General features: G+C 48.8%; 2 protein-coding genes across 5 annotated transcripts in view; both read left to right on the top strand.

Annotated features, from left to right (window-relative positions):
* Positions 1–1,664, top strand: part of Sec11a (SEC11 homolog A, signal peptidase complex subunit) — a 41,882-nt gene extending 40,218 nt beyond the window's left edge. For all 3 annotated transcript variants that reach the window (XM_076545867.1, XM_042278749.2, XM_042278748.2), the window contains 2 exons: positions 822–879; positions 1,147–1,664. In XM_076545867.1, the coding sequence (XP_076401982.1) occupies positions 822–879; positions 1,147–1,197 (109 nt within the window). In that variant the 3' untranslated portion in view covers positions 1,198–1,664. The remainder of the gene's footprint in view (positions 1–821; positions 880–1,146) is intronic.
* Positions 1,665–10,300: 8,636 nt separating this feature from the next.
* Positions 10,301–15,572, top strand: Nmb (neuromedin B). 2 transcript variants are annotated; one of them, XM_006969987.4, is made up of 3 exons: positions 10,301–12,928; positions 13,514–13,686; positions 15,299–15,572. In XM_006969987.4, exons 1-3 carry the CDS (start codon positions 12,772–12,774, stop codon positions 15,431–15,433), a joined length of 465 nt encoding a protein of 154 aa, XP_006970049.2. In that variant the 5' UTR covers positions 10,301–12,771; the 3' UTR covers positions 15,434–15,572. The 2 variants fall into 2 exon arrangements, with proteins under 2 accessions (XP_006970049.2, XP_006970050.2); XM_006969988.4 differs by having other exon boundaries at positions 10,302–12,928; positions 15,294–15,572.
* Positions 15,573–16,244: the final 672 nt, after the last annotated feature.

Here is a 16,244-nt window from a genome sequence, read left to right as displayed (position 1 = left end):
ATGCCTGGTGGGCTCGGTCATCTTTTACAGTTGCAGTTTGCGGAAGAAATGAAAGTACAGGTACAGCAGTCTAGAGGTAGGTATAGAAACAGGTTGTGGGTTATTGGAACCAAAGAGGAAGCGTCTCAAGAGCAAGTTTGTGTCATCAAAATAAAATGCTGAAGAGGTGTACAGGAAGATGGAGGCAAAGACTGATTTGCTGTATGTGGTGATAAAAGTGGTTCTAGAAAAATTTCAGAACTAGGCATAGTGGCACATGTCCTCATCCCAGCGTTTTAGGAGACTAAGGCAGGTGGAAGTAAGCTCAAGGCCAGCCTGGGCTACATTTCAAGAGCCTGTCTAAAAAAATAAAATCAGGATTAAGAGGGCAAGACCAGACTACAGTTAAAGGGACAGGTGGTGAAGCCCTGAGCTCTGTAAGAAAGCTCTTCTGTTCACTGGCCGCTCAACAGGAAATACCTTGGAGTGTGCTGCCGTGGGGGCTTTAGCTCCTCACCATGATTGGTGAGGGCCACACCCAGCCCCAACCATTAGAGATACCAGAGACACCAGCTGGAGACCTGAGATCTCCAGTCTGCTTCTGCCACACAGCCATGGTGCTTGGTGCGTGGTCCTGTTTCCTCATCTGCAATGGTGACAATCCTAACCTCCTCGCAACAGGCTGGTGAAAGGAGCAGATGCAATAGATGCAAATGGACTTGGTGACCGAAACCGAGTACTCTGGGGAGGTGCTGGTGATTAAAATCCAGTAAAGGGTAGCAGCTGCTCCGTTTAGGGCATTTTTCGTGATGATAAGTTGTTTGTTTGCTTGCTTGTTCTAGATTTGTTCCTTATATCGGAATTGTGACAATCCTCATGAATGACTACCCTAAATTTAAGGTGAGAGCGTCTACGGTATGTTTGATTGAAAGGGAAGTGCTCTTGGGTTGAGGGTGTGGATCAGCAGCACACATCTTGGCATGTGTGAGGCCCTGGATTCAGTCCACCTCCCCCACCGTGTCTTGTTTAATTTTGGAAACTGTTAAATGGATTACAGTTAAAGCGTGAAGGAATAATTGACAGTTTAGTCGTTGATTCTGGTCAGAAATGAGTTAATTAAGAACCGTTGGAAGTGCCCCTGACGCGTGTTCCTGTTTCCTTTTCTAGTATGCAGTACTGTTTCTGCTGGGTTTATTTGTGCTGGTCCATCGTGAGTAAGAAGCGGCTGCGCTGCTCCTGGAAGATGCTGTGCTTTTTGTTACTGGATGTTTGGAGTAGATCCTGGTCTGTGATTGGCGGATATTCGGAGGACACACATGTTGGCGCTTCTTGGTAGCACTGGTTTGCATTAGTTTTGTTTCCACACCGAGGATGTGTGGGCGGGTGCGTGTGCACATGGCGTGCACTCACGGGGACTTTCAGTCACAGATTTCATATGCTGTCATTGTCACCCACATTTTTGTACATCGGTGAATTTTTTATATTAAAAGGTTGAGCCAAAGCCCCCAGTGTTTGTATTTTGAAGCCAAGCTTCATTTTTAAAGTGCCTACAGAGTTCTGTAAATGGAAACACAGCTCTGCATGAGTTCACACCTGTCATCCTCCTTACAGGGGATGGCACATCTTGAGGTGGTCATTAAGTCTTAACTTTTCAAAATTTTAAATAAAAGACTTTGCACATTGAACCCCTTTCCCGGAATTGTGTTTGTTGGGAAAACTCCTGAAACATGCCTTTCTTGGCCCATTACTTGTGCCCATTATGGGTTTATACAGGCTTGGATGTGGCTGGGCATGAAAATACATGCTTGTTATCCCAGAACCTGAAATATCTCAGCACCAGAAACAGGAGGATCAGTTCTAGGTCATCCTCAATTACGTTGTGAGTTCAAGGCCAGCCCGGGCTATATGAGATCTCAAGAAACTAGAAAAGAGAAAAAGCTTTAGTATGAACCATCCTTCAGCTATGAAGGTTGACCAAATACTAACAAATGGGTTTTTGTTTGGGCTTGTTTTTGTTTCTGAAGCCAAAGCAGCCATTGGCATTCATAGGAAATCTCTTCCTCACACAATTGATATCTCACTAGGGTGTGACTCAGATGTGTACAGTCCCAGGTGGTGTTACTGAGAGGTTCCGAAAAATCTCACCTGGCTGTGGAAACACCTGACCCTTTGTCCGCTGGCGGCCTCTTAGCCTTCTCCACACTGTGTTCGCATTTGGATGAGGCAGGGCAAGGTAGCAGAGGCCCGCAGTTTCCTCTTCTTTGTCTAAACTTGTAAATGGCTGGCTCTGCATCTTCTCTAATCAGACTTAAGGAGACAGAGTTTGAAGTAGTGACTAAAAGCCCAACTGTGTTTTCTTTTCATTTTGAAGCCACCAGAGAAGTGGAATGTAGGGTAAACCAATATGCAGTAACACAAAATACTTCTAACTTTGTCTCTTGTTTAATGTGAAATCTCCAAAGGAAGCAGGGTTTCTCCTGGGCACATGGTCAGGTTCTGTTTACTCAGCTGAGGTGACAGCCTGTGCTGTGTTGCTGATGGAGTAGACAGCTTCCAGAGCCTTCCCTGTGGAGAATGCTGCCATCTGAAACCCATTAACTAGGCTTACCCTTCAGACTCTGCATATGAATACTTAATGGTAACAGATGGCTTCTTCAGCCTGTGGGGCTTCTTAGTTCCTCTGATCCTGGAGGGTACTCCCACTGCCTCTCCAGCAGGCCAGGATATTATTACTTTATTCCTTCCTCCCTAGTCGTCCGTGGGAGACAGGGTTAAAAATCTTCCTGCTCGGTGCCCTGGCTCCTTTCCTTCCTTTGCTGGATCCTCAAAGGCTGGGGCTGGAGAGAGAGCTGCTGTGGAGATTCCAGTTCCCAGCAACCACATGGTGGCCCACAACCATCCGTAATGAGATCTGGTGCCCTCTTCTGGCCTGCAGATGTATGTGCAGATAGAGCATAAAATAAATAAATCTTAAAAAACAAAAACCAGAAAAACAACAAAAAAACCAAAGTAAATTTCTCTTTAAAAGCAGCCAGAGCATTTAAAAACATTTGAATCACTCTGTTAGCCAATTTTTATATTGTTGAAAGATAAAGCATAAGTCTTAAAACTAAGAGATTTAGGGAGCCGGAGAGATGACTCAGCAGTTAAGAGCACTGACTACTCTTACAGAGGACCTGGTTCTGTTCTCAGCTTTCACATGGCTGATCACAACCTCTTGTATCTCTGGTTCCAGGGGAATCTGGTGCCCTCTGCTGGCCTCTGTGGGCACTGCAGGCATATGGTATTCATGCATACATTCAGGCAAAACATAAAAAATAAAGGTTGGAAAGATGGGTCATTGGGTTAAGAGCACACACTGCTCCTCTGCAGGATGTGAGTTCAGTTCCCAGCACCCACATGGGGCAGCTCACAACCAGCTGTAACTCCAGTTCCAGGGCATCCAACGCCACCTTCTGTCTTCCATAAGCACACACACACATACAAATTAAAAAAATATCTTTCAAAAATAATAAATCTTTTTTTTTTTTTATATTTATTTATTATGTATACAGTGTTCTGCTTGCATGTATCCCTTCAGGCCAGAAGAGGGCACCGGATCTCATTACAGATGGTTGTGAGCCACCAAGTGGTTGCTGGGAATTGAACTCAGGACCTCTGGAAGAACAGCCAGTGCTCTTAACTTCTGAGCCATCTCTCCAGCCCCCAATAAATCTTTTTTAACATAAAAGCAGGTTATAATTCAAGAGTTCAGGGTTATTTGAAACTGGAAAATATTTTCTCTGCAGAAAATAGTAAAAATGATAACATTTCTCAACAAGCCCTTTTAAGCCAAATGATAGCTGAATTATACATATAAATATTGATTAGATTCTGGGATACAGGGCTGGAGAGATGGCTCAGCCGTTAAAGGCTGGGCTCACAACCAAAAATATAAGATTCTGGAATACAGAAGAAACCTATCTTTATCTATTCAGAGAGCTATGCTTTACTTAAGTTGTGTGAGATTCCTTCATCTTCCCCTTTACTCTTCGATTCATGGCAGACATTTTTCTATAGGCTAATCCATAATCGAAAAAGATTTTAGCCTCCCCTCCTGAAAGTACAGCTGGCATTTTCTTTCATCAGCTTGATACGGTACAGATTCTTATCCTAATAGTGAAATGTTTCACTAAAGCTTGCCCAGTGATTGGGCAAAACTAAAACTTATTATAAGCCACAGTCATCCTAGGGTCCCCCCTGCTAGGTAGCCTCCCTGGATCTGTGGGTTGCAGTCTGATTGTCCTTAAAAATAATAAATCTTTAAAACTAAAAAAATATAAATATATTTTGAGCTCTTTGTAAATATAAGAAATTAAAATAAGTCCTAAAAAGGGGGATTGGAGACAGTCTGCTTATTAGAGTAATGAGCAGTTGCTTTTGTAGAAGACCTGGGTTTTTAGCACCCACCCAGCACCCACAACTGCCTGTACCCCCAGGGACCCCACACCTTCTGGTCTCCTTGAGCACCGGCACTCGTGTGCACACACACAAGTAAAGATAAAATAAGTCTTAAAAAAAGGGAAAAGGTAAGAAATGAGCCAGGCGTGTCAGTACACACCTGTAGTCCAAATCGCATAGTGGGCTGAGGCAGGAGGACCATTTGAGACCATGGATTTGAGACTACCTGGGCATCATAGTGAGACTCAACTCATCCAAACAAAAATACAAGAGAAATGGAAGAAATGCCAGAGAATTAACTAGTAGTTGAACAGAACTTCCCAGTTCTTTGGTGGTTGGCAGGATTAAGGGGAAGTGTGGAGGGCTGGGCCTCTGGAAGGAACTGGAAAAGAGGTGAGAACCAATAAAACTTGGAATTTCTTACTAGGGATCTCTTGGCTCTCACAACTCCAGCTAATAAGTCATTTCCTCAGCTCTGGTCCTACTCTGACTTGACCATTCCGTCTTTGAACTCAAGCTCCTTGGGGAGTCTGGCAAGGCTCTCCGCCAAGCCAGTTCTAGCATGTTCAGGGAGGAGCTCGCTGTTTTCTCTCCCTGTGCATCTCTGTGCTAAGCCTGCATCTCCCTGTAGCGAGCCGTTTGCATTGGCATTTACCGCTTCCTGTGGCTTGAGTACCAAACCTGGTGTCTGTGCCTGCTCCTGTCCTCTGTCTTGTGTCCCCCTGCCCCCCGGATCCGGTCTCTGGGCACGGTAGGTGATTCCTTTGGGTGTCCCTTGGATGAACCATACATTTGTTTTCACCCTGCCTCTCCCCTGCATGGGAGGCTCAGGGTCTGAGTGCAGCTGACACCGAGTGAGCGTCCCCATGCCGTCCTCCCTGGTGTTCTCACTGTATTGCCTCATTCTCGCAGCTCTGCATGTCTGAGGTTCACATCCTTCAACATAATCACTCTTCCGCTGCCCATCTTCAGCTTTACGGTGCTTTGGAGTTGGGGTATGGCCTCAAGATTCCTGGCGGCTTGTGGGCTCCTCTGGGCAGGAGCCTCATTTTGTAGACACTGCGCTCTGCTGCCCCAGCAGCATGCAGCAGTATGTAGTAAATGTTGGTATAATCCTGCACTGGGGGCAGAGGCATAGTCGCTTAGATTAGTGTTGTCGAGCCGAGCGAGCAAGCAAGCGTATGAATCATTAAAGTGATTTGTACTTTCCTGTTATTTAGTAAGTACATTCTCTCTTGGCCTTGCCCAATTTGAATCTGCAAACTTCCTCTCGCCATGGCTCCATTTAAGCAGCATGTACCCTTTCCAGGTTTTTTTTTTTAAATGTTAATTCTGCTTTCTTGTTTCTGTATGCCTGTAGACTCTGCCTGTGTCCTTTTTATTGGTGGGACTGCTGGCATTTGTCGCTCTGCCTAGGGAGTCATAGGCTTCTGAGAGAGCCTTGGCTTTCTTGGTTGCTTGTGTACTTGCTGGGGAGGCACACAGAGGATCTCTAGCATAGCGCTTTGGTATTTATTTGCTCTAGTGTTTTATCAAACCCAACTAGTCACTCATAACATGGGGTGGGGAGCACTATCCCATCATCTACGGTCACCCTCCTCATGACAGGGTTAACATTGTTGAGCTTGACATGATCCAGCCAACTGTAGCTACTTACATGGATTCTCTCCCTTCTTCATGGTGCCTTGGGTCAGGAAGGCAGGTCCAAGCTGTTTTCGGTCCACCTGTGCCTTCATCACTCTTCTTCATCACTGTGGCTAGGACTGTGAACACCACCACTGGCTGTGAGAAGTCAAACAGCCGATCCGACGCTTTCCCCACAAAGCGTGTCTGGATATAGACAGAATGCTGTTTAATCAAGGAAAGTTGTTGGGTTGAAATGAGCAGGGCCTACCACAAACTGTGAAGATATTCCTTCCAAGACTCGTCCAGTCTCAGCTCTCCCCAGACGCCACAGTCTGCATCCACGTGGGACTTGCCAGGTAGACATGCCACCTTTGCTATGCTGGTTACTGTGTGGGGTACAGCTAAGAATTTTCTCATTCACTCAGCAGACGTTCAGATTTTCAGCTGGATCCTGGCTACAGAAGTAAGCAAGCAAGGCCTTTGCTGCCCTTTCAGAGCTCATCTTAGTGGGTGGGACATGCATTGACACACTTCCCACGTAGGATCCTACTGTGCTCACAGAGGTGCTGGGGAGTTCTCAGTGGGGTCTCTTCCTGCTTCAGACTGCCCAGTGCCTTGTCCGTCTTCCTCTCTAACACTCTCACAGGGCAGCTGGCTTTCTCTGTGTTCCTCTCCCGACTAGAGTGCTATAGTTGGTTGTTTTTGCTCTTTTGTAGGGGGCTGCCATCCAGCTCCCAAATAAATCACACACGGAGGCTTTTTCTTACTTCTAAGTGTCCAGCCTTAGCTTGGCTTGTTTCTTGCTAGCTTTCCTTAACTTTAATCCGTCTACTTTGCCTCTGGGCTTTCCCTTTTCTATTCAGGTGTTTTAGACAGGCAAAGTAACACAGAGTTAAACAAATCAACATAAACAAAAGTAACACACCTTAAAATAACATTCTCCAACAGAGTGTGAGTTGATTCCTTTGGGCATTGAGACAGTCCGGTTTTGGATTAATTCTTTGAGTATCCCCTAGTGCCTGTTACACTATTGTGCTTGTTTTTAAATTGATTTATATACTTGTCTTGTTCTGTACAGATAAATCTAGTACTATGTTATAAAACAATAATCAAAGAAGTTAGAGTTGAAGTAATTGTTGGAGAAGAAACAGATAAAACCAGGTGCGAAATCATTTGCCTTACATAAAACCTAAGGTAGCAAAAGATTTCTGTTGTCTGCTTGAAGAACTCCAGATCTTTTGATGCTTGGTTTCATGGTCTCCAGCACAAAGAAGGAAATTGCCATTGCTGTACTTTGTGGATTGGACAGAAAATGGAATAAAAAGGAAGTTTATAGTAGTTCCCAAGGACTGAGAGCCCCGGATCACCCTGTTTCTCAGTATAGGTAGTTTGGCACCCTCTACAGAAAGCCGCCTCCTGAGTGGGTGCAGCAGCCTATCCTGCAGTCCTAGCACAGGGGAGGTGGAGGCAGGTATGTCAGGAACCGAAGCCAGCCTTAGCTACAGAAGTGACTTCAAGGCCAACTTGAGCTACATGATACCCAGTCTCAAAACACAAACCAGAAAAGCCACCTCATCTCAGCCGTCGGGAATTTCAACTTTCCCTATGATGGTCTTCTGTAAACTTCTAAAACCCACGGCCTCTTTAGGAACTAGAAATCCAATATCGTTATTCTGACACCCCCACCCCCAGTGACTTCCTCTCATCAGCCAAGAAGATTTTACCTTTCTACCTTGGTTCTTCTTAAGCTTGTTTTATAAAAACAATGCCCTTTTCTCATATGTAGTTAAATCTTGCTACCGAATCTGACTTTCAAACTGTATATCCTGTCTCAGCGTTTCCAGCATGCTTCTACCCACTCTCAATTAAGAATCACTTCTCTAGAACCATCACTTTAATTTCCCATCTATTTGGATTGGTAAACCAGGCTCTAGCTTTAATTCAAAGACTCTAGTTAGACAAATTTGTATTCGGAACTTAACGTCAGACAAGTAAATAAATTAGCTGGCATCAAGCTTTGATCAAAGCTCTCAGCCTGACAACTTACTTACGCCAAAAACAGGATGCTGTAGAATTCCTTTCTCTGAGCTGGTCAAGAATTGAGGTAGAGCCAAGTGTGACGGAGCACGCCTTTAATCCCAGCACTTGGGAAGCAGAGGCAGGCGGATCTCTTAAAACAACGAATTGATGTCGGTGCATTGGCGTTTTGGTTTAGGAACCAAGGTGTCACAGGCATGTTGGCAGGGCCATGCTCTATTGTGTGCACACCCTGATCTCTGCTAATGAGTGAACATTTCCTGGTAATGGACTTCAGGCTTTGCTTTTCCTGAGAGCATGGCAGGTGCTCTGCTAAGAGTGCTTTCCAGTTTATAACAACTTCGATTCTTTCCTATTTAATGAGCGCTGTGCATGAGGTTCCTCCACTCCTGCGTCTTCGCAGTCGTTTCTTCCCTGTATTTGCCCTCCTCCTTTCCGACTGGGAGGGCCTGGCCTTCCCTTCCAGGATCTTTTTGCAGTCTGTCCAGCTTTAGCCTGGTGATAACCACCTTGCTGGGGTGGATGCCCACGTGGAGAGGTGTGCCATTGGCCTTTTCTCGCCGCAGCTGTTCAGTGCAGGTGACGCATGGCTTTCTCTACACCTGGACCGCCGTGCCAGTCTGTTCCCTCTGTGGTGCCCTCCCACAACCGGAACTTCGTCACCTTTTCAGATGTGCAGAGATCACAGGGGCACGCACTTGGGGTTCGGCACTCTTCCTAAAGTGAGAGGGTGCACCGCTGTTTATCTGCTGTGGTCAGAACCCACAAAGGGACTGAGCTTGGTTTTGGCGGCAGCTGCCCCAGCAATGACTGCGAAGGGAAGAGCTATTGCTTCCTATGTAACAAGTCTCCGAATAACCTGTCTTGCCGAGGAGAGACACCAGAGTTCGGGATTTGCACTGGGTCTTTGCAAGGTCTGTGCACAGCAGAGGTCTGCTGTTCTGACTGTGCTACCGCCCTGGCTGCCATACCCTGTCCTACCTTTGCGAGCTGAACGGGCTATGGCAGCAAACCTCTTTGCAAAGCCCCTCCTCAGCTTTGCTCAGACGATCAAATCTCTTAGAAGTAGTGGATTCTCTACCAGATTCCTACATGTGATGGAGCACACAGCCCAGCACTGGAGAGATTGAAGCAAGAGGATTTTTGATTTCAAGGCCAGCCTTCAGCTCTACAGTGAATCTAAGTCTCTAAGATCCAAAGCCTTTTTTAAAACCCTCTTTGGGGTTGAAAGTATTACTTTGGTTATGTAACTGTCCCCTTAAATGCCTCAACACTATATGCAGATAGTTAGGAACGCTGCTCAGCTGAGTAGTGGCGTCCCGGCTTTCTCTTCTAAGCCATGACCCGAGTATGTGTTAGGTGGAGCTGACCCTCGGTGTAAGGGAACTTGTGAGAACAGAACTCAAGGCCTCAGGGTCTCCCACAGGAGAGCACTGGGACCGGAGGGGTCGCGCCCACTAGCTCCGCTCCCTGAGAACTCAGACTGCAGTTGGTGCTGAAATGATAGCATGGGGAAACAGGAGTGCGTGTTAGGGGGACTGTGTCTGTTCTCACAGCTTTGGGAGCGCGAGGCAGTGCCCCAAAAGTGTCCTGACAGAACTGAAGGCTGACTCCGGGGAATGTCCAGGCAGCTAACTCAACCTCTGGGGTGGCCTTTGCCGGTAACATAAGAGAGAAGCTTGTCAAGTAAGTTCCTTCAAGCGGTTAAGGAAAGGAGCGCTCACTCAACGCTTCCCCTTGGTCTCTAGTCCATGGACCAGAGACGGTCTGGGAGGGTGATGGATGCAGAAGAGAAGGAGGGAATCAGAGGGTGATGATTACGGGAAGGTGGTAAGAGCTATATCTGCACACCATGGCTGAGCTGTGACAAGAAAGCGGAGAGGTGTGAATGTCAGGTTGGGGGTGAGAAGCAAGGAGAGTGAAATGGACTGCCACTGCCCCGTGTGCCACGCTCCAGCTCCTCAGTGTCACAGCCTCGGAAAGCGTCCCTGGGACTGGGAATGGTCCGGTAAAGTGCTCGCCTCACAAGCGTGAGGACCTGAGTCCAGATTTCCAGCACCCACATAAAAACCCAGGGTTGTTGGCCAGCACCTAAAATCCCAGTGCTGGGGAGCTGGGACAGGAGGATTCCCAGGCTTGCTGACGAGCCAGTCCTAACTCCGTAAGCACCAGGTTCAGCAAGAGGGCCTACCTCAAAAACTAGGGGGGGGGGGGGGGATGACTTGGGTGAAAGCACTTGTAGCAAGCCCAACCTAAGGTCAGATCCCTAGAACCCACATGAAAACTGTATGTAGTGTCACATACATGTAATCGGGGTTCCTATGGCAAGACGGGAGAGGAATCCAGAAGCTCATCGGCCTGCTGAACTGGATGACTTGGCGCAGCAGCAGAAATAAGAGAGTCGTGCCTCAAACAATTCAGGAAGAACTGACCCCTGAAAGTTGTCCTCTGGCCTCCACGTGTGGGTGTTCGTGCGCACACACATGCACACAACACAAAGGTGGAGGACAGCTGAGGAAAATCCAGTGTGTTAACCTCTGACGTCCACAAGAACATCAAAGACCCCCTTCTGGGATGGAGGGCCATAGGCCCGCCAGGCCTTGCTCAGCCAGCTATGAGTGGGAGTTAGGACAGCAAATCAAGCACAGTGCCTCACACCTGGAATCCTACGCCTTGGGAAGCTGAGACAGGAGGATTGCTATAAATTCAACTCAGTCTGGTCTATATAGTGAGTTCCAGGACAGTCTGGTCTATATAGTGAGTTCTAGGACAGTCTGGTCTATATGGTGAGTTCCAGGACAGTCTGGTCTATATGGTGAGTTCCAGGACAGTCTGGTCTATATGGTGAGTTCTAGGACAGTCTGGTCTATATGGTGAGTTCCAGGACAGTCTGGTCTATATGGTGAGTTCCAGGACAGTCTGGTCTATATGGTGAGTTCCAGGACAGTCTGGTCTATATAGTGAGTTCTAGGACAGTCTGGTCTATATAGTGAGTTCCAGGACAGTCTGGTCTATATAGTGAGTTCCAGGACAGCCTGGTCTATATAGTGAGTTCTAGGACAGTCTGGTCTATATGGTGAGTTCTAGGACAGTCTGGTCTATATGGTGAGTTCCAGGACAGTCTGGTCTATATGGTGAGTTCCAGGACAGTCTGGTCTATATGGTGAGTTCCAGGACAGTCTGGTCTATATACTGAGTTCCAGGACAGTCTGGTCTATATAGTGAGTTCCAGGACAGTCTGGTCTATATACTGAGTTCCAGGACAGTCTGGTCTATATAGTGAGTTCCAGGACAGTCTGGTCTATATACTGAGTTCCAGGACAGTCTGGTCTATATAGTGAGTTCTAGGACAGTCTGGTCTATATAGTGAGTTCCAGGACAGTCTGGTCTATATACTGAGTTCCAGGACAGTCTGGTCTATATAGTGAGTTCCAGGACAGTCTGGTCTATATAGTGAGTTCTAGGACAGTCTGGTCTATATAGTGAGTTCCAGGGCAGTCTGGTCTATATAGTGAGTTCCAGGGCAGTCTGGTCTATATACTGAGTTCCAGGACAGTCTGGTCTATATACTGAGTTCCAGGACAGTCTGGTCTATATACTGAGTTCCAGGACAGTCTGGTCTATATAGTGAGTTCCAGGACAGCCAGGACTACATAGCAAGACCTTGTCTCAAAAAAAAAAAGCAAAGATCATCTGTCATGTCCCACGAAAGGATCCAAGACTTCACACCCCATCCCCTCCATCATTCCTTGACCTAGTTTCCAATGAGGAGGGGAAGGAAGTCTTGGTAGCAGGGAGTTGGTGCCCCCTCCTGACCCTCTCACAGTGCTCCAAATGTTGGTGTGCAGCGAACAGCTAAACAAAAATAAAGGGGTTGGGGCACATATCTGCCCCTGCTCATTAAGTGATGCCAGTGATGGCTGAAGGTATTTTTCCAAGACCAGTTAAGATAGCTCCTGGAGAAGACAGAGTGCTGCTCCTTAACACATCGTTACACTGGAAAATGTATAACTATTAAAGGTATAGGCAGTATGGTTATTTCCATTTTACAATAGAAGAAAGCATCACCTGGCCCAGCGCTCTGCACTTCTCTGACTCATGTGGCAGGTCCGCCTCCTGCCTCTGTGATAGACCAGGTGCTCCAAATGGTACCACTCCTCGCTCCCCACTTCCCATCGTTTTATCCCCATTCTGGGCACAGAACTTTCCCAGGATACCCAAGTGTGTGCTATTTGTGAGAGAGCAGAGAGGTGCAAGCAAGGGTCAGATGCCTTGAGACGGAGGAGGTGACAGAATTCCTTTATGTAGTTCTGCTAGGTGACGCCAAACACCCACGCTGCCAGGAGCAGGACTTTTTGCTCCACTTTAGCCTCAAGGAGAAGCTTTAAGGGTTGATGTAACGACATGATGGTAGAAAGCTGGTGTTGGTGGCCAAGGAGGGTCTTGGGAACCACCTTTGCTGTGGGGCAGTGCCACACGCCAGGTTGCACACGAACTGTGGTGGGTTTCTGCCCAGACTCCAGTGAGACCGTGCCCACCCCGTGGCTTTGGGGGCGGAGCCTGCAGAAGGCGGGGCTCGGGGCGGGGCGGGCTCAGCGCCTCTAGCAGGCTCGGCTCCGACTGTAGTTTAAAAGACTGGAAGGCGGGCTTCGCCAACTAGTGCCCGAGAAGAGCCCGCTTGGCACAGCCATGACCCGGCGGGCAGGGGGCTCTCGGCTGCTCCGCAGTCTCCTCCTCTTCGTGTTGTTCACTGCCGGCGTCGCCTCCTTCAACTGGGATCTCCCGGAGCCCCGCAGCCGAGCCAGCAAGATCCGCGTGCACCCCCGGGGCAACCTCTGGGCGACCGGTAAGTCTTAGGGGGACCCCAATAAGCGTGCCTCATTCTCCTCGGTCCCCAGTTTCCTTTCAGCTCTCTGGAGGCTTATAGTGGCGAAGCTCCTGCAGACCCCGGGGGGTGGGGGACCTCAACTTTAACAGGTGGGAATTAACAGGTCAGATCCAGAGTCAGGGGCTTGGCTACGATAATCCACTAAGCAAGTTTAAGGCATAGCTAGGCCAGCATCTTAGATCTGGTTGCCGTCGTCGTCGGTCCCCTTCCCTTAGGCAGACTGCCGGGATTTTCTCACTCATGTCTTCTCTGCACATCTGTCTCCGAGACACCATCTCCACTTCCATCCCTGGCAGGTCTCCCTGGTCCCAGGCTATCTACCCTTCTTCCAGTGGTGCTGACCTCCAGGGGGTCGGGAAAAGCTGAGGCCGTCAGCTTTGCCTACACCCAGATGTCTGTGGTTTCTTGCTGAGGAGGAAGGTTTTTTCTTTTTTTTTTTGTCTTCCCTCTGTGAGAGCTGAAAGGTGGAATAGACCAGAACTTGCTTATGGTAATAGGGTCCTCATTCCTTAGCTTCCATGTACCTTGGCACCTCCATTTCAGGTCACTTCATGGGCAAGAAGAGTCTGGAGCCCCCAAGTCTGTCGCTGGTGGGGACAGCACCTCCCAACACCCAGAGGGACCAGAGCGTGCAGCTGAGTCATGATCCGCTCAGGATCCTTCTGCTAAAGAAAGCTTTAGGCATGAACCTCAGTGGCCCAGCTTCCCCAATTCAGGTGAGCCCCTACCCCAGCACCAACATGCAAGAATTGCCACCCAGCTGTGGTTCAGGGTGGGACTGCCTAGCCAGGGCATGATGGGTATGGATTCCAGAAAGCCAGGGTCCCAGGCCTCAAAGGGGGAATATCCCAAAGACCGGCAAATGGTGCAGCAGACTGCATGGGAAAGAAGTTCCTCTTTGCCCAGCGCCGGTCTGAAGTCACAGACTAGGATTATCCGAGCCCCTTAAACAGACCTTCCTCCTCCGTCCACACAGCCTTGTCCATCCCTCTTGTCATCCACTGCACTAGCCAAGCCCACCGTTGCGGTTCCAGTCTGTGCTTGTGGTGTGAGCTGTGACCTCTGAGGCCTAGAGGTGGGAAGGGAAGTCACCAGCGGAGACAGAACGCAGAAGCAGCTCGCTTTCCAGCCTCCCGTCCATTTTCCGATGGCAGGCTTTTATCACACGTCAGTGCTCTTGACAGCATAGGCTCTGGGGGACTGTCCTGTGCATTTAGGATGCTTAATCCATCCCTACCCAGTTTCTACCTGTCAGATCCAGTAACACATCCCCTCTCCTCACCAAGTTGTGATAACCAAAATTCCCTCCAGGTCAAGAATGGTGCACTTGCCTGGGGTCCCTGATGCTTCAGAGGTTGAGGCAGGAGGCTGGTTTAAGACCAGGAGTTTTGGGGGAAAAAAAACCAAAAAAGCCTGTAGACATCAAGCTGACGTCCCCTGGGTGGAAGCTGGCTCAAATCACCCCTGGTTATAAAGCACTAACCCGTGGTGGTCAAGCCTGGCTGGGTGGCAGCTCCTCCATTCTCTGCTCCTGGTCTGTCCCCATTGCTCACCACTGTCCCTGGTGCTTATTGCTGTGTGCAGAAAGCAGTGTGGTGGGGTAGGATGTGTGCTGGGGCCACACCTAGCTACTTAGGAGCTGGGTGACCTTAGAAATGTCACTGAACTGCTGCTCTGAGCCTCATGTTCTTCATGAAATGGAAATAGCAGGCCCACCTTTACGTCACATGCACAGTCTGGTGCTGGGCACGCAGAAAGCCCTTGGTAAGCGGGAGCTCCTCCCACCTGTCTGCAAGCCCCCACAGTACCTGCTGCTGACTCCCTTCAGTGTGCGCATGCCCGCATGCCGAAAGGAGAGACCGTCCTTAGAGACCGTCTACCTGCAGCCGCAGCAACCATGCCAGGAACCGCAGGTGCAAGAGCCAGAAGCTTGGGCTGGCAGAGTCCAAAGAGACGCAGCCTCCCCTCGAGGGGCATTATTTTGAAGGCCTGAAATACCAAGAGCAACCAGAGACTCTCAGAGGAAGGGACACTGCCCGGGCCAGTGGCGGGGAGCATCAGAGAGGTCTGGAGCAGAGCGTGGGGAGGTAGCGGAGTGTCACCGCGGACTTGATTTCTGGGATGTTCTTTAGTTGTCATGACTACCCTGTGAAACTGGTGCTCCATTCTAGGGAAACCATTACCCCTGAGTCCTCTCAGGCCTTTCAGGGGGAAAGGTATTCATTCCGACCCAGCCGAGAGCCTGCCCCTGCCCACCTCTGGGCGCAGCCAGCATATCCCCACGCTTGTGGACTGGAGGGTCATCTCCTCTTTTTGCCTTCAGTACAGGAGGCTGCTGCAGCCAGTCCTGAGGAAGTGATGCCAGTGACAGGACAGACACAGCACCTTGGCTTGGAATGTGTCCGTCCGGGGAAGCTGCTGAATGGAACTCCAGCCGTGGCCCCATCTGGATGTAAATCCTAAGCTCAAACGTGTTACTCCATTGCTGTGATTTCTGGCTGGGTCACCAGGAATGTTGATGATGCAGACACAGAGTCTTTCCTGCTCTATTTCTTGCTTCCCTGGTGAAGTTGTGAATAAAAATACTGCTCTTTACACAGAATGTCTGGGCCTCTTCTTCCACCCCCATTTGAAGAAAGGGGTAAGAGCTCTGGAGAGTGGTATGTTTGTCGAGATGGGGTGGTCTGGGAGAAGCCCCCTCACCCCTCACCATGGCTCCAACCAGGCAATGAATGATTGCCAACCCTCAGCCACCATGTACTATGCTGGCTGCCCTGGTCCTTTGCATTTCTACCACCTAAAGTTTCTTTGCCTGCGATGGGGGGCTGCCTACACTATGCTACACTCACCCCATCTCTCATCCCAAGCCAAGCTGTACCTGGCGCATACAGGAGAGAACCACTTCGGAATCCAGCCCTGCTGTGTTCTTACTCTCCTCTGGATGTAGGGACCTCCGTACAGGTTGCCAAAGGCATTGAATAAAAACGAGAGTGTCAGATACTTTATTGACACAGTGTCTTGTGTAACGTAGACTGGTCTCGAGCAGGTGTAGCAGGTGGTGACCTAAAACTTCTGATTCTCCTGCCTCTATCTCCTGAGCACTGGAATCACAGGCGTGCGCCACCATGCCGGGGAGTCGGGGTGGTTTACGTGGTTCTGGAAAGCAAACTTCGTGCATGCTAGGCAAGCACTCTACCAGCTGAGCTACATCCCTAGCCCAACAAGATTCCTTTAGTTAAAAAAAAAAATCCGAAAGTATCCTTCACGGACATAT

The sequence above is a fragment of the Peromyscus maniculatus genome, chromosome 1, assembly GCF_049852395.1.
Source record: "Peromyscus maniculatus bairdii isolate BWxNUB_F1_BW_parent chromosome 1, HU_Pman_BW_mat_3.1, whole genome shotgun sequence".
Classification (NCBI taxonomy): Eukaryota; Metazoa; Chordata; class Mammalia; order Rodentia; family Cricetidae; genus Peromyscus; species Peromyscus maniculatus.
Note: the sequence above shows the minus strand (reverse complement) of the source record. Positions and strands in the feature narration are given on the sequence as shown.

Bases quoted from the DNA above. Each gene is read 5' to 3' on its own strand.
- Nmb (XM_006969987.4), top strand. From the start codon at position 12,772: ATGACCCGGCGGGCAGGGGGCTCTCGGCTGCTCCGCAGTCTCCTCCTC. The intron at 12,929-13,513 runs GTAAGTCTTAGG...CCTCCATTTCAG, and splicing joins GGGCAACCTCTGGGCGACCG to GTCACTTCATGGGCAAGAAG. The intron at 13,687-15,298 runs GTGAGCCCCTAC...CCTTCAGTACAG, and splicing joins GCCCAGCTTCCCCAATTCAG to GAGGCTGCTGCAGCCAGTCC.